We start from the raw sequence: 18,613 nt of genomic DNA on the forward strand, positions 1-18,613 counted from the left end.
AAAGATGAAACTTACTTTATGTGTGGTAACCCTGAAGTTCATGCATAAATAACTCAAGAGCCCGTAATAACCTCTAACATTATATCGTAGGTACATTCTGAACTTACTCCATGGACTAACTCACTTGGATTGGTAAGGGGTGAGGCTGGCAATGGGTACCACTTTGACCTGTGTTCCTCCAGAACTATTCCCGAGGCTGGTACCTCCAACTTTTCCAAATGTCTTTGAGGCCCCATAAGTCTTAGATGCAGTGGAACCTTTAAAAACAAACACAAAGGAGGACCATCATTATTCTATGTAAATTTTATATACATTTTTGTATTAACTCTCAATGACTGAGATGTCGCTGGTGAAATCATACAAAATGAGAGGTAAAGTTTTACCTTTTAAGTAATCGAGAGATATGGAGATCAAATAGAGACCAGAATAGGAAGCTAGAAAAGTGACTGAGAATGAAGGCTGGGAACACAGAAGTTTACTACTATGTATTTGCTGACTGAAGCTCTAACTGAGGTCAAGGTAATAATTGTACTGAGTTCAGACACTGCTCTTTTGGAGGTCCATCCTTCTACCCATCCCCCCAACCCCCACAAAGATTCTATTTATTTATTTGACAGAGAGAGAGAGAGAGAGAGAGAGAAGGAGCGAGCACACATACAAGCAGGGGGAGTTGCATCCCAGGACCCTGGGATCATGATCCAAGCGGAAGGCAGACATCCAGCTGAGCCACCCAGGTGCCTTGGAGGCTCATCCTTCTTAAACTGTCCTTTGTATCAATGGGCAAGATAATGGGTCAGAGAAAGAAAATCAACCAACCTTCTTGACTGGTAAAATTGAGAGCAGGTCACTAGTTGCATAAGAAAAAAAAAAAAAGGAAAGGCTAGGAGGTAAGCGACATAGTGAATAAACTATCTGAGGTGAAGGATACCTATCACAAATATTTTACCTCAATACATCCTCAGAGAACTCTGTGTTCAACTGGGTGGCAAAAGAAGAAAAGTCTAGAATGAAATCTATGGGACTGGGTTTAGTTGGGAGCAAAGGGCAAGAATCAGTTTTTGGCTTAAGACAGCTAGGCAGCTGGGCACCAGGATCCCTTCTGCTTCTTTATCCAAGCCTGAGCAGCTCCCACGTACTTGGAAAGAGCAGGTAACTAAAGCCTATAAACACAGGCGTTCCTTTATATGCACAGTTCCTATAGTTTCAACCTCTAAATGCAGAAAATGCAATTTAGTCCAATTACTTCATATCTTCTCTACCAAAGCATTTCTTTAGGATGGAATTTGGCTGGAAATGTAAATCTACCATTATTCAGCATTTCTTTATTGAGTTTCCGCAGCCTGTAAGACACTATTCTAGGTATTTGTAGCACTTAGTAAAAACTATACATAGACTGTCCTGGATCTTAACATTTTCTATTCTAACTGGGGAGTCAAGCGAGAACTATTCGCACAACAGTAATAACTGCCTCAAGATTATGCAAGGAAGCCCATGAACTTCGAAGAATATATGCATGTGTATATATACCTAATACTCTAAGATATAATTATATAACACACACACACACGCTTCCCTTCAACACACAGTCGGTCTTTTCTTCTTTTGCCACCCAGTTGATCTGTGTTTAGATAACATTAAATGATTTTTAAAAATAAATGTTAACATAACCCAAAGATAGACAATTGGGAAAATAAATCTGTAGGAGAAGGGAGAATAACAACATACTATTTGTAGTTCAGCCTAAGGAAGTGACTATTAGATTATTTACCATCTTAGATACTAAATCTATTCCAAGACCTCCTTCAACAGTACAAATTTGCGAGTTGTGTATAAACAGATCCACTTATGGGGCACCAGGGTGGCTCAGTCAGTTAAACATCTGCCTTTGGCTCAGGTCACGATCTCAGAGTCCTGGGATGGAGTCCCACATCAGGTTCCCTGCTCAGTGGGGAGCCTGCTTCTCCCTCTGCCTGCTGCTCCCCCTACTTATGTGCTGTCACATAAATAAATAAAATCTTAAAAAAAAAAAATAGATCCACTTGTAAAGGGAGAGAGACAGGAGAAAGATTGACAGATACTGCAAGGTAGATAAAAATATCAAAGACCAATGGGGAAAAAAAATCCCATGTCCTGAAAGTTTCATAGCAACATTAGTAATGTCTTAACCTTGCTTTTCTTAAAACCTCAGCATCGAGGGGCACTTGGGTGGCTCAGTGGGTTAAGCCTCTGCCTTTGGCTTGGGTCATGATCTCAGGGTCCTGGGATTGAGCCCCGCATCGCATCAGGCTCTCTGCTCAGCAGGGAGCCTGCTTCCTCCTCTCTCTCTGCCTGCCTCTCTGCCTACTTGTAATCTCTGTCTGTCAAATAAATAAATAATATCTTAAAAAGAAGAAAAAAATGATTTAAAAAAAACAATTAAAAAAATAAAATCTCAGCATCGAAAATTAGCAACTAATGGTTGAGGGGAGGTGAAGAGGTGGTGTATAAGAAGCTGTGACAGAAAAAAGAACCTCTAAAAATAAATCCAACCTCTAAAAATAAATTTAACCCAAATCACCATTTTCAATAGCAGCTCCTAAAGCAAAGGCCAGAAAGTAAACAAAATGATTCCATTATAGCCTCTCAGGACCTACTGCAGAGAGTTAAAGGGAAAAACTATTTCTCATCCAGGAGTCTGGGAAGCAGAACCTATGACCAATATAAATGATACCATCTTCACGTTAAGATAAATACCCATGAGAACCCCAAGTGGGAAACTTGGAGAGAGACAAGTGGATTCCAAATAGTTAAAAGGCGAGAGTTTAAAAGGTATGTAAATTCGCAAAGTCAAGAGAGTGTAAAAGGTAAGATGTGAGCAAGTACCAGATAAACTACTATTAACAGAGGACAGTGCATCATCCTGACAAAAAGAAGCATATTAAGTATCGTTAAAAGACTATTTTTTAAAAGATTTTATTTATTTATTTGACAGAGAGAGAGAGCACAAGTAGGCAGAGAGGCAGGCAGAGAGAGAGGGCTCCCTGCTGAACAGAGAACCCGATGCGGGGCTCGATCCCAGGACCCTGAGATCATGACCTGAGCCAAAGGCAGAGGCTTAACCCACTGAGCCACTCAGGTTCCCCTAAAAGACTATTTTTAATCATTTGTTCAATCACATACTTTATAGTAAGAACTGGGCTTCTCCTTTGCAAGAAGCAACGATCATGAATGGCAGTTTGAAAATTCCCTTTAGTCCCAGGTTACATTTCAAAACATTCAGAATCCTGGTACATATAACTAGCACATGTCCTCATGTGCCTATTTACCCATTGCTGAGCTCCCATTCTGCTGCTGGGGCTTGCTGGCTGGTGGATTGGCCGCTGAGACAGGGGGAGGAACTACCTGCTGCTGGCTGTGTCCTGAGGATCAAAAGAAAGACAATTTCAGTGCAAATAATGCAGGTTAAAAGATTTAAACTTAAGTAGAAGAAATACTCAGAGAATGTGTAAATTTTTTATTTTGTCAAAGACTCTCATGGGTCAGAATTCATGCTGGGGTATTCAACTGCGTGCTGTCAATCTGCTAGGGGTTCACTTCTGTTTTCATTATATAAAAGGTTGGCTCCATTTACCTTTCACCTGCTTATAATTGATAGCTTTCAGTTTTAATGAGGTTCTCTCCTAAAGCCTTGCCCATTTCTCCTGCATGAACCTGAAGTAAAGTCACCGGGCTGAATCTGTGACATTACCACTATTTCCATAGCAACAAATTGATGTCATCAACAGAACTGTGTTCACGGCAGGCTCTATCAGAAGAAAAAGCTGGGTGGTAAGAAAAACCTAAAAGCAGTTCAATTGTCTCTGAAGTGCTCCTGCTTCAAAGGAAAAGGAGACATTCAGAAAGGATTCTACCCTCTCCCTCCCAAACAAAGCAACCTTATTTTGCAACTGACAGTTGGTGGAAAATAAGAGTTGAAAGAGCCTTAGGTACCGTGAAGTGCTAGGGAACTGTCACAGCAGGGAGAGATGAGATGGAGTTCAGAAGCAGGTGTGTCAAGGCAACGGGAAGAGTAAAAGGAAAGGAGGGGAAAGGAACATGTCTCTCAAGCAGAAAATAAGAAATGCCATACCACGAGACTATTTATTTATTCCTCAACCCTTTCTACAAATGTTTAAGAGTTGAAGAATGTTAAAATTGCAAAATACACCTAATTAAAAAAAGAACAGGTTTATGGGATTTGATTTTGCTTTTGTGAAGGCACTAAAAGTAGAAGTCAACCTAATCTAGACGGCTCACCAAGAGTGCCCGCCGCACACGAGCATAGCTCAGAAAGATTTCCTGGAAAGTCCTACGAACAAAAATGGCGAGCCCTGCTGAAAAGGCTCCCTGCCTGCCACCTTGTCTCTGCCTTCTTCAATCACCAGGCTTATTCCTGCTGGTTTTCCCAAGGCCCTCACTCAAATGGGCCTATTATACACTGACTTCATTTCCTTCTGCCAATATTTCTCTTAACTAGTACAACAAAATGAGAGTTACCTATGTCATTAGAGTGAAATAAATTTAGCATAAAATTAAAAAGGTTAAAACAGAATTGCTTATTCTTCAGTTCTTCCTATGGGAAGAAAAATTAAGACCTTAATTTTATTTTCTTTAATCCCCAATTTCACCCAACCCCCCTCCCCCCTCCCTTCTGATCATCGGCAATTTGTTCTCTAGAGTTAAGAGTCTGTTTCTTGGCTTCTCTTTTTCCTTTGTTCATTTGTTTTCTTTCTTAACTTTCACGAATGAATGAAATCATAAGGTATTTGTCTTTCTTGGACTCATTTATTTCACTTAGCCTAATACTCTCTAGTTTCATCCATGTTGTTGCAAATGGCAATATTTCAATCTTTTTTTTATGCTTGAATAATACTACATTGTATATATGTACCACATCTTCTTTATCCATTCGTCTATCAATGGGCACTTGGACTGCTTCCGTAATTTGGCTACTGTAAATAATGCTGCAATAAACATGAGCTGCATGTATTCTTTTGAATTGAATTTTTGTATTTTGGGGGTAAATACCTAGTAATGCTATTACTGGATTCTAAGGTTGTTCTATTTTTAACTTTTTGGAGGAACCTCCATACTGTTTTCCACAGTGGCTGTACCAGTTTGCATTCCCACCAAAGGGCAACCTCACCAACACTTGTTGTTTCTTGTGTTGTTGGTTTTTAGCCATTCTGACAGGTGTTAGGCGTGAGGGGAGATCTCACTGTAGTTTTGAACTGCATCTCCCTGATGATGAGTGATGCTGAGCATCTTTCACTGCATCTGTTGGTCATCTGAAGATCTTCTTTGGAGACATGTCTGTTCATATCTTCTGTCCATTTTTTAACAGGGTTCTTTATTTTTGGGATATTGAATTTTATGTAACAGTTCTTTATATATTTTGTAGGCTAAGCCTTTATCAGATCTGTCATTTGCAAATACCTTCTCCCATTCTGTAGGTTGCCTTTTAGTTTTGTTGACTGTTTCCTCTGTTGTGCAGAAGCTTTTTATTTTGATGTACTCCCAGTAGCTTATTTTTGCTTTTATTTCCCTTGCCTCAGGAGATGTATCTAGAAAGATGTTGCTATGACTGATGTCAGAGAAATTACTGCCTCTGCTGTCTCCTAGGATTTTTATGGTTTCAGGTCTCACATTTAGGTCTTTAATCAATTTTGAGTTTATTTTTGTGTATGCTGTAAGAAAGTTGTCCAGTTTCATTCTTTTGCATGGAGCTGCCCAGTTTCCCCAACACCATTTGAAGAGACTGTCTTTTTCCCATTGTATATTCTTTCATCCTTTGTTAAAGATTAATTGATCATATAATTGTGGGTTTATCCCTGGGTTTTCTATTTTCTTCCATTGATCTGTGTGTCTATTTTTGTGCCACTACCATACTGCCTTGATTACTATGATCTGTACTACAACCTGAAGTCTGGAGTTATTGGTACTTCCAGTTTTGTTTTTCTTTTTCAAGGTTGCTCTAGTTATACAGGGTCTTTTGTAAATATTCCATACAAATTTTAGGATTATCTGTTCTAGCTCTATGAAGAATGCTGTTGATATTTTTAAAAATTAATTAATTTATTTGAGAGAAAGCGAGCAAGGATGCACACAAGTAGGAGGGGCAGAGGGAGAAGGAGAGAGAATCTCAAGCAGATTCCACAGTAAGTGTGGAGCCCGACATGGGGCTCAATCCCAGGACCCTGGGATCAAGACCTGAACCGAAGGAAGACGCTTAACTGACTGAGCCACCCAGGCGTCCAACATTTTGAAATTTTAAAGTAAATCTTTTCTTAAACCAGTAGGGAAAAACTGAGTTGCTCAGGAAACAGTAATGGAGCTAAGTAACTGGAAAAAAAAAACCCAAAAAACTATTCTTAACGTGCTCCATGAAATATATTCAAAAGACCCAAAAGATTTCAACATTTAAAGATGGGGCCATAAAAATACACAAACCCCACTCCACCCTACTTCCACGATCTTAGACGTATCTAAGGTCTCATCCTCATTACCATGCCTGCTTCATCAAGAGTCTCCCTGAAGAGGACATGGTCACAGGACAGTGCTGATCTCTTAACATTTAATTTCTTTAAAAACATAACTAACCTTTATGAGGTACCTAGAGTAATCAAATTACAGTGACAGAAAATAGAACAGTGGTTACTAGGAACTGGCAGGAGTAGGGAATGGAAAGTCATGGTTTAATGGATGGAGAGAGTTTGAGACAATGGCTGAGAAAGTTCTGCACAAGTGCCTGGCTGGCCCTGCCAGTGGAGCACACTACTCTTGATCTCAGGTTTTGAGTTCAGGTTGCACACTGGGTGTAGAGATTACTTATAAATAAAATCTTCAAACAAAGTTCTAGAGATGGATGGCGTTGATAGTTATACAACAACGTGAATGTACTTAATGCCAGCAAACTACACACTTAAAAATTATTAAGATGTAAATTCAGTTCAGTATTTTACCACAATTTTCAGTAACATAACTTGACTATTTACCTGTTCTAGGTTGAATATTTTTTGACATTTTAACATATGAGTTAAAATGAATGTATTATAATTTCTTTCTTTCTTTTTTTTGGTGTTGGGGATTTTTAATTAAAAAGCAAACAACAGGGGCACCTGGGTGGCTCAGTGGGTTAAAGCCTCTGCCTTCGGCTCAGGTCATGATCCCAGTGTCCTGGGATCAAGCCCCACATCGGGCTCTCTGCTCAGCAGGGAGCCTACTTCCCTCTCTCTCTCTCTGCCTGCCTCTCTGCCTACTTGTGATCTCTCTCTGTCAAATAAATATATTAAAAAAATTTAAAAAAAAAGCAAACAACACTACACAAAATACTGTTCATTACTTTACAACTAAACTAGCATAATGGCTGCTGGAGAAATATCTGTAGAGTACAAGGAGGGGCTCAGCTGGTCTTTGTTCAGAAACTCCAGGCTGAACACATATAAAAATCCTAATTACTCATGTTTAAATGTCTGCCAGTCTACATGAAGGTAACTAAAAATAATAAATTAATTATATATATTATATATATATATATTCCATTTGCAGTTGCTAAAGATCTGTCAATCTTTTCTCTCCCAACCCCATTTTTACCATATGCCTTTTACACACTTTTTCAAATACCAGCTTGGTATATAAGTTGTTCACCCTCATTCCCAATAAGGATAAGAAAAAATACAGAGAAATTCAAACTACATAGCTAGACAACTTACCCAAATATAAAATATTTCCAAACGGTTGAAATAAGGGGAAAAACATGTGTCTAAAGAACAAAGTATTCTGCTTAAAAATTTTGCGCCTGGGTGGTATGGTCCATTACGTCTGACTTCTTGGTTTTGGGTCAGGTCATTATATGAAGCCCTGCATCAGGCTCAGTCAGCACTGGGTGTGAAGCTGTTTAAGATTCTCTCTCCATGGGGCTCCTGGGTGGCTCAGTGGGTTGAGCCTCTGCCTTCTGCTCAGGTCATGATCCCAGAGTCCTGGGATCAAGCCCCAGATCGGGTTCTCTGCTCAGTGGGGATCCTGCTTCCCCCTCTTCCTCTGCCTGCCTCTCTGCCTACTTGTGATCTCTCTCTCTCTGTCAAATAAATAAATAAAATCTTAAAAAAAAAAAAAGATTCTTGGGGCGCCTGGGTGGCTCAGTGGGTTAAGCCGCTGCCTTCGGCTCAGGTCATGATCTCGGGGTCCTGGGATCGAGTCCCACATCGGGCTCTCTGCTCAGCAGGGAGCCTGCTTCCCTCTCTCTCTCTCTGCCTGCCTCTCTGTCTACTGTGATCTCTCTCTGTCAAATAAATAAATAAAATCTTTAAAAAAAAAAAAAAAAAACAAAACCTATTTAAAAAAAAAAAAAAAGATTCTCTTTCTGCCACCCCCTGCCCCTCCCCCCCAAATAATAATATCTTAAAAAACCCAGAGTATCAATCAGGTTTTTAGTTTGTGTTTAAAAAGCCATCGTTTGGGGCGCCTGGGTGGTTCAGTGGGTTGAGCCTCTGCCTTCGGCTCAGGTCGTGGTCTCAGGGTCCTGGGATCGAGCCCTGTATCGGGCTCTCTGCTCAGCGGGGAGCCTGCTTCCTCCTCTCTCTCTCTCTGCCTGCCTCTCTGCCTGCTTGTGATCTCTGTCAAATAAATAAATAAAATCTTAAAAAAAAAAAAAAAGCCATCGTTTAATGGTAATCATCAGGAGGTGCCTGGGTGGGGAGCCTGCCTCTCTCTCTTTCGCCCTCTCCCACTCCTCCCCCTGTTCGTGCTCTCTAAAATAAAACAATAAAATCTTTGAAAAATTTGGAATATTTTGATTTGGGACAAGTGCAATTAACCACTAACTATTTAAAGCAAAATCTCATCTGTAGTGAGGTGAAGAACTGAAGCCCAAAGCCCTGTTCCATTACAGCTCTCTGGTGAGGACAAGGGACTTCAGTTGAGAGTGTATTACTTAGGAACCAAGTGTTGTTTATTTACCGGGAAAAAAAAATAGAAAAAAAAAAAAAAAAGTTGGGGCAAGAGTGATGACAAGCTTTACACAAAAGCAGTACAACGGTAACTCCCTTTGGTAAAAAGTGTAATAAATGTCTTGTACGTCTGTTCACAGGTACTAACTCTGAGCCACACAGAACTATGGTGCACAAGAAGCTGGAGCAGTTCTGCTAGCACAACAAAGCATATTTCTTTCTTTCTTTTTCTTTTTTTAAAGTAAGCTCTAGACCCAACGTGGGGCTCAAACTCAGGACCCCAAGATCAAGAGCTGTATGTTCTATCAACTGAGCCAGCCAGGGATCCCTAAAGTGTATTTCTTTCTTTTTTAGAAGATTTTATTTATTTGAGAGAGAGAGAGAGACAGAGAGAGCAGGAGCAGAAGGGAGAGGGAGAAGCAGGCTCTGCGCTGAGCAGGGAGCCTGATGTGGGGCTCGATCCCAGAACCCTGGGATCATGACCTGAGCCGAAGGCAGCCGCTTAACTGATTGAGCACCCAGGTGCCCTAATGCTTATTTCTTTTAATAAAAAATTGACAGCATGTATATTTTTTATACTAAGGCAGATTAGTAAGGAAGCAGGTAGAAAACAATTTCACGGGAGCTAAAAAGAATGGTTGATTTGAACTTGCTGATAGGTTGAGAAGCAGAGGAGAGTAAAGGGTGGCCAGCAAGGTATTCATCTGGAATCACATCCACAGGTGATCAATCCCAAAGCCAACATGCATGTCCCAAAAAAATCCAACAGGTGATCTATGTGTTATAATTTCTTAGCAGTACATAATACAGTCTAATACATAGCACAGTCTATTACAATCATTGTATTCTCAGACTCGATGAAGGATATAGTATATTTAACAAGAAATCAATTAAGCCTTATAACAGATATATTAATAACAGCTACCAATCTTTGAGTGCTTACTATGCACCAGGTATGAGGTTAAGTGAATTATTCCATTCAATCTTTAGGCCGATGACAAAGATGGTGTTATTACGTTCATTGATGAGAAAACTGGGTTGAAGAGGTCAAGTAACTTGCCCAAAGTCATACACAGCTAGGAGGACACAGAACCTAGTCTTTTTTTTTTTTTTTTTAACTGAGTTTCTTTTTTGTGTGTGTTAAAGATTTATTTATTTATTTGACAGACAGAGATCACAAGTAGACAGAGAGGCAGGCAGAGAGAGAGGGGGAAGCAGGCTCCCCACTGAGCAGAGAGCCCGATCGGGGCTCGATCCCAGGACCCTGAGATCATGACCTGAGCCGAAGGCAGGGCCTAACTCACTGAGCCATCCAGGTGCCCCCAAACCTAGTCTTTTTTTTTCTTTTGTTTTTAATTCATATGACAGAGAGAGACACAGCAAGAGAGGGAACACAAGCAGGGGGAGTGGGAGAGGGAGCAGGCTTCCCACTGAGCAGGGAGCCTGATGCAGGGCTTGATCCCAGGACCCTGGGATCATGACCTGAGCTGAAGGCAGACGCTTAATGACTGAGCCACCCAGGTACCCCCCCATTATCTAGTCTTAACCAGGTTTGTCTAACTAGATCCATCCAGTTCACCACCATCTAATTTTTAACTGTAAGCAACTAATTCTGGCAGACAAAACTCTAGTTACACAGAACATAACTAGTAACCATGATACACAGCAGTCAGGAAGAGTTACTAAGTCCTTCGATTATTAGAACAATCCTTAACTCCTGCTATTGGACCACACCTGCAAAGCTGACACAGGAGGCAAGAGATAGCACTGAAACCAAATGGACAACGGGAAGTCCTAGTGCATTCTAAATAGCGACAATTGCCTTTCGATAATGCACTGCAACACAGCTGCTGATCACAAAACCTGAAATTAGTCTACAGCGAAATGAAAATCTTTCTAAAAACTAAAATAATACCCCAAAGCAGCAATGCAGAGAATCAACTAATGCTAATCTTCTGTTTTGCACCACCTGCAAATGAAACCATTTTAAGTACAATGAATCAAGGTGATAATTTTAAGACTCTTTTGCTCTATGTCTCTGAACCAGGGGGAAACAGGACATTTAAAAGCAGACTCTAGGGTCGCCTGGGTAGCTCAGTAGGTTGAGTGTATGACTATTTCAGCTAGGGTCATGATCTCAGGTTGGTGAGATGGAGTCCTGCATCAGGCTCCCCACTCAGTGTGGTGTCTGCTTTCCCTTTTCCTTCTGCTCCTCCCCCTGCCTCTCATTGTGCTTTTTCAAACAAATAAATAAATCTTCTTTGGGGGGAAAAAAAAGCAGACTCTGGCTCCTCAAGTTATTTGCAGTCACACTTATCATTTCTACTATCAGTATAATGGTTAAGTGAGGCTGGCTCAGTCAGTGGAGCATGCCACTCTTGATCTCAGAGCTGTGAGCTCAATCCCCATATTGGGGTGTAGAGATCACTTCAAAGAAATTTCAAAATATAGGGACACCTGGGTGGCTCAGTTGGTTAAACATCCGCCTTCAGCTTGGGTCATGATCCCAGGGTCCTGGAGTCGAGTCCCGAATCGGGCTCCCTGCTCACTGAGGAGTCTGCTTTCTCCCTCTGCCTGTCACTCTCCCTGCTTGTGCTCACACTATCTCCATCTCGCTGACAAATAAATAAAATCTTCTAAAAATTTTTAAAAAGTTTTTTAATAAAAAAAAAATATATATATATATATATAGGGGCTCCTGGGTGGCTCAGTTGGTTAAGCTGGGTGCCATCGGCTTGGGTTATGATCTCAGGGTCCTGATATCAAGCCCCACATTAAGCTCCTTGCTCAGTGGGAAGTCTGCTTCTCCCTCTCCCTCTGCTGCTCTGTTTGTGCTCTCCTGCTTGTGTGCACTCTCTCTCAAATAAATAAAATCTTTAAAAAAATTATACACACACACATATATAAAATATGGTAAGTGAGCCACCAGCTGAGAAAAATTAGCTAACAGATATGCGGTATACAGAGTAACAAAAACTCAATTTCTTACAAGCAAGTACTTTCTTAACAACAACTAAAATAAAATAAAATAAAATAAAAGCTCAATAATTAAAAATCCCCCTTGGGGGGAAAAAATCATTTGATAAAATTAAAAAAAAAAAAATCCCCCTTGGCAGAAAGGGAACAAACTCAGGCTGAAAAAAATTCCAACTAACACCTTTCAATAATGAAAAATACTTTAAACTAAATATTGCTTGAGAAATTTACGTCTAAGTAAAATATTGTTGGAAATAGTATAGGTACAGAGCAATGATATACATACTGACAAAAACATACATTGGTAGATACAGAAGTTTAAAATCATCTAGTCCAATATCATATGAAACACAAAATGTGTTTGAAATTTTATTTCTCACATTTGGAAAATTCTGTAAGTATCTGCATTTAACGTGGTACTCTGCCAAATAATTTCAGTGCACATTTTGGAATTCCTCTGCCTATTTCCGGGGCTGGGTTTAGTCAATTTTACCACTCACCTGATATGTCACAGGTTCTGGGTTAAGTGCTGGGAGGATACGAATCTAACTTTACTTCTCCCCTCACTAATAACAGTTTCCTTGCCTTCACAATAGACAATTAGAAACCATTTCTGTGAAATACACCATAAGGTAATAGCCACTGTAACAAAGCTATTTCCATGATGACCCAAGTAACAAAGTGTTATTGATCTGGTTACAATGAAATTCAATAGCAAATAATCCTGAACAGTAAAATCTTCTCTCATCCCTCTGCACTTTAACAGACCCTGAAGAAAGGGCAGAGTGAGTGGAATGGAGTATGGAGACAAAGGAGTTTTTTTTTCCTAGTTCTATGGTTCTGAACCCAAGTGATAATTACCTTTCAACCCTTTCAACTCCATCTTTATCTCAAATACTTTTGCACCGGAAACACAAAATGTCCAAAGCAACCACTCAAATACAACATAAAAAACATCAGAAATCTGGCCAAAGGTGATAAAGTTGAGCACAATCATCTCTCTCTCAACCCTACTGCATCCAAAGATTTCAGAGATGTTAACCACTGCTTTGTCCTGAAGGCTGAGAAGATAACCAATGTGCCCCTATGTACAAAAATTTATCACAGCAAAACAAATGTAATGTTCTAACTTAAGATTTTAGAATTTTACCTAAATAGGCCCAGGTTTCCCTCTCCAATTTAAGCATCAAATTACTATGTTTTATGTATGTAAAAATTAAAATCTACAAGGTTCCATTTCTGGAGGAAGAATGAGGACCAAGTTTTCCCACTTCTAAAAATCATATAGAGCGGGGCGCCTGGGTGGCTCAGTGGGTTAAAGCCTCTGCCTTCAGCTCAGGTCATGATCCCAGGGTCCTGGGATCGAGCCCCGCATCGGGCTCTCTGCTCTGTGGAGAGCCTGCTTTCTCCTCTCTCTCTGCCTGCCTCTCTGCCTACTTGTGATCTCTGTCAAATAAATAAATAAAATCTTTAAAAAAAAAAGTGTTAAAAAAATAAATAAAAATCATATAGAGCAATAAGAATGAATATCCACTCTAGACACAAATGTCCCACATAGAGCTGACATGTTCAGCGAATTGAGGGGGACAGAGAAAACCCACAAATTCCAAATGATGTGACAAGTGAAGCGCAAAACACCACAAACTGAGAAACCAATTATAAGACAGAAGTGACACAGGAGATTTAAATATAAAAGTGAAACCATGTAAGTACTAGAATAAAACAAGGGTGAATGCCCTAACAACTTTAGAGTAAGGAAGACCTTCCTAATAATGGCTCAAAACTCCAAAGTCATTAAAAAAAAAAAAAAGACTGGAAAATCCAACTTCATAAAAACAGCAACAAAAGAACTGCTGCATAGCAAGAGGCCACCATAAGCAACGTAAAAAAGCCTTCACAACTCAGAGACAAAGGACTACTAATGTCCCTACTCTTTAGAGAACTCTCAAAGATGGAGAAGAAAAAGACAACTCAAAATAAAAATGGGAATACAACAGTCAGTTCACAGAGAATAAAAAACTCTCAAACACTTAAAACATTGCTCAGAAGACAAATGAAACACTACACTGAGATCCCAGTTTTCACCTATGAGATTGGTAAAAATTCTAAAGATTAATAACATACTCTTGTTGGCACAGCTGTGAAGAAAGCAGTATTTTCAGGCACTTGGGTGGGAGTGCAGAATGTCACCATGCTACAGAGGGGAATCCAACCATATCCACCTACCACTGGTGCATCTATCCGTTGATCCAACAACCTTACTTCTGGCAGTCAAACCACCTCAGCCCACACACCTGCACACATATAAAGCTATTCACTACAGTACTGTTTTGATTGCTATAGCAAACCACCCAAGGGTCATCAACCCGAGGCTAGTTAAATTACGGACCAGTCACACAACAGAACACCCTGTAATTGTTTTTGTTTTTGTTTTTAAGATTTTATTTATTTGACAGAGAGAGATCACAAGTAGGCAGAGTGGCAGGCAGAGAGAGAGAGAGAGAAGGAAGCAGGCTCCCTGCTGAGCAGTGAGCTCGATGCAGGGCTCAATCCCCGGACCCTGGGATCATGACCTGACCCGAAGGCAGAGGCTTTAACCCACTGAGCCACCCAGGTGCCCCTGTTTGTTTGTGTTTTAAATAAGGAAGCTCTCTAAGTATATACTATGGAAATAACTCTAGGCTAAACAGATTTTTCTAAAACACAACTATACAGAGAAAGACATCATGATCTCACTGATACGAGGAATTTGAGAAACAAGACAGAGGATCATAGGAGAAGGAAGGGAAAAATCAAACAAGATGAAACCAGAGAGGGAGACAAACCATAAGAGACTCTTAATCTCAACAAACAAACTGAGGGTTGCTGGAGGGGAGAGGGATGAGAGGGATGGGGTAGCTGGGTGATGGACATTGGGAGGATATGTGTTGTGGTGAGTGCTGTGAATTGTGTAAGACTGATGAATCACAAACCTGTATGCCTGAAACAAATAATATATTATATGTTAACACTGGAAAAAAAATTAAAAAAAAAAAAAAAAGCATGACCATAGAAGGGATGCATGGGTGTCTCAGTCGGTTAAGTATCTGACACTTGATATCAGCTCAGGTCTCAATCTCAGGGTTGTGAGTTCATGTCCCACATTGCACTCCACGCCCAGCATGGAGCCTACTTAAAAATAAACAAAAACAATCCCCCCCAAAAAGCAGGATCCGAAAAAAAGGTAAGATAGTATACATAATATCCTACCTTTTGTGTAAGCAAACGGGAGCAATGGATGAGAATACATAATATTTTTATTTGGTAATATATATTTGCATAAAGAAACACCCAAAGGATCAAAAGAAACCTCTAAAATTGGTTACTTATAGAGGTCAGCAGTGGGTACAAACATGGCAGGAGTAAGATTTCTCTAAATATGCAGGAGTAAGGGGTAGGAGTAAGATTTCTCTAAATACGCAATTTTGCAGTTTTGACTTTTGAAACATGTAACTATATTATCTATCCAAAAACTAAAACAAAATTAATATTTATTTAAAGAACAGATGTCTGGGTGCGCCTGGGTGGCTCGGTTAAATGTCTGGCTTTAGCTTGGGTTATGATCCTCTCTCTTCCCCTGACCTTCCCCTTCCCCCTTGCTCATTCTCTCTCTCAAATAAATAAAATCTTTAAAAAATAAATGTTTGCTTATTTTAATATTTTAATTTTTTAAATTATATAAGTTTTAATGGATAAGTATACTAACATGAAACAGAAATGACTTCTGTGTGTGCGTGCACACATATAAAACATTCCAACAGATTCAACTCACACAACCTAGTAACAAAAATACAATTTGCGGAATAGGCAAAAACTTTGATATGAAGGTTAATTTTTGAAGGTCCGGGTACAGTGTAAAGCATCTTCATCTGGAAATTAGGAATAATGAGTCTCACTTGTTGAAGCAACTTACCTGCTGTGCAACCTTAGCCAAGTCACTTATCACCTCCTTCACCTCCATATTTTCTTCTGATTAAAACAACTGATCTCTAAAATAGAGCTCTATCTCTAACGTTCTGTAAGTGTGCTGGCTACTGAGTGAGTGTTTAGCTGTGAGCTTCTTAAACTTCCCTTTCCTCTCCATTGACTCCACCAAGGCAATGGCTAGAACTGAGTCCCAGACAGGAAAACGAAGACAGGATGCAGTTTGCGTCTAGCACAAAAATTATTGGGATCAAATTTATTTATTCTTAGGCAAAAACCTGACTAATAATTTTTGATTAATGATAAACTAAAGAATTATGTTTGGTAAATTTAAATTAAGATGGTAAATTAGTGTCCTTCAGTAGAAACCACCTAAGCACCTTTATTAGGAGTAACAGAGTTTAATTTTAACTGGAACCTTTACTTCTCTAAGTCAAAAAACCCAAAACCACCTATTTAATTTCCTACTGTGAAATCAATTGGGAGAGAAAAAGAAATATAGTGGAAAACTTTAAATAAGTGAAGTTATATATACAACTTTTGGCATCTTTATACTGACCAGCTGAAAAGTCATTTTTAATTTTTTGATGCCATGTTTATAATAAAAATAACTAATATAACGGGGCACCTGGGTGGCTCAGTGGGTTAAAGCCTCTGCCTTCGGCTCGGGTCATGGTCCCAGGGTCCTGGGATCGAGCCCCGCATCCAGCTCTCTGCTCAGGAGGGAGCCTGCTTCCTCCTCTCTCTCTGCCTGCCTCTCTGCCTACTTGTGATCTCTGTCTGTCAAATAAATAAATAACAATCTTTAAAAATAAAAAAAAAACTAATATAAGCTATTAATTTAAATGTATAAACTTAAAATTATTCAATACCTTTCCTTAAACATACGTATTTCTCAAAAATTGTGTCAGGGAGCCTGGGTGGCTCAGTGGGTCAGGCCTCTGCCTTCAGCTCATGTCATGATCTCAGGGTCCTGGGGTTGAACCCTGCATCAGGTTCTCTGCTCAGCAGGGAGCCTGCTTCCCCCTCTCTCTGCCTGCCTCTCTGCCTACTTGTGATCTCTCTCTCTGTCAAATAAATAAATAAAATCTTTTTAAAAAAATTGTGTCAGAAACTTTTTTTAAGATTTTATATATTTAATTTGATAGAGAAAGCGAGAACACAAGCGGGGGGAGTGGAAGAGGGAGAAGCAGGCTCCCCACTGAGCAGGGAGCCCCATGCAGGGCTCGATCCCAGGACCCTGGGATCATAACCTGAGCCAAAGGCAGACGATTAATGACTGAGCCACCCAGGCACCCCTGTGTCAGAAATTCTTTTCCAGATTACTTGGGGAGGAGTCAAGATGGCGGAGAAGTAGCAGGCTGAGACAACATCGGGTAGCAGGAGATCAGCTAGATAGCTTATCTAACCATTGTGAACACCTACAAATCCAACGGGAAATCGAAGAGAAGAAGAGCAACAATTCTAGAAACAGAAAATCGATCACTTTCTGAAAGGTAGGACCTGCGGAGAAGTGAATCCAAAGCGACGGGAAGATAGACCCCGGGGGGGAGGGGCCGGCTCCCGGCAAGCGGCGGAGCAACAGAGCACAAAATTGGGACTTTTAAAAGTCTGCTCCACTGGGAGACATCACTCCAGAGGCTAAACTGGGGGGAAACCCAGGCGGGGTCAGCATAACCCCAGGTCCCGCGGGGTCACAGAAGGACTGGGGGTGTCTGAGTGCTGCAGAGCTCGCAGGTATTAGAGTGGGGAAGCCGGCTACAGCAACAAAGCCGAGGAAGTGAGCTCTCAGCCTGGGGTTACCTTGTGCCCGTTGCAGGCTGGGTGGGCTCGGAGCACGGCCGGAGGCCACGGAGACGGAAGCGACCGGGCGCTTTTCTCCAGGTTCCAGCAATTGACTGCTTTCCTCAAGGCGCAACCCGCAGGCCAGGGAGGCGGGGCGGTTGGGCGCTTTTCTCTAAGGGCGCACTGAGGAGCGGAACCCAAGCTCTCGGCTGCTCCGGGCCGGAGATTGGGAGGCTGCCATCTTCATTCCCGTCCTCCGGAACTCTACGGAAAACGCTCAGGGAACAAAAGCTCCCAAAAGCAAACCCCAGCGGATTACTCAGCCCGGCCCCTGGCAAAGGCGGTGCAATTCCGCCTGTGGCAAAGACACTTGAGAATCACCACAACAGGCCCCTCCCGCAGAAGATCAACAAGAAACCCAGTCAAGACCAACTTCGCTCACCAAGAACAGCGGAATTCCACAGCAGGAGAAAGCAAATCTTATCTGGACAAAATGACAAGGCGGAAAAACTCACCTCAAAAAAAAGAACAAGAGGCCCTACCGAAGGCTGGAGACCTAATCAATACGGACATTGGTAACATGACAGATCTAGAGTTCAGAATGACAATTCTCAAGGTTCTAGCCGGGCTCGAAAAAGGCATAGAAGATATTAGAGAAACCCTCTCCGGAGAGATAAAAGCCCTTTCTGGAGAAATAAAAGAACTTAAAATCTAACCAAGTTGAAATTTAAAAAGCTATTAATGAGGTGCAATCAAAAATGGAAGCTCTCACTGCTAGGATAAATGAGGCAGAAGAAAGAATTAGTGACATAGAAGACCAAATGACAGAGAATAAAGAAGCTGAGCAAAAGAGAGACAAACAAATACTGGACCACGAGGAGAGAATTCGAGAGATAAGCGACACCATAAGACGACACATTAGA

At 40.8% G+C, this 18,613-nt stretch overlaps 1 protein-coding gene across 1 annotated transcript in view; it reads right to left on the reverse strand.

Annotated features, from left to right (window-relative positions):
* RPA1 (replication protein A1) overlaps positions 1–18,613 on the reverse strand; it is a 90,385-nt gene that overhangs the window by 19,605 nt on the left and 52,167 nt on the right. Inside the window, exons 6-7 of the mRNA XM_080826034.1 lie at positions 3,306–3,398; positions 125–257 (exon numbers count right to left, since the gene is read on the reverse strand). Of these exons, the coding sequence (XP_080682160.1) occupies positions 125–257; positions 3,306–3,398 (226 nt within the window). The remainder of the gene's footprint in view (positions 1–124; positions 258–3,305; positions 3,399–18,613) is intronic.

The sequence above is a fragment of the Martes martes genome (assembly GCF_963455335.1).
Source record: "Martes martes genome assembly, chromosome: 16".
In the NCBI taxonomy this organism is placed as follows: Eukaryota; Metazoa; Chordata; class Mammalia; order Carnivora; family Mustelidae; genus Martes; species Martes martes.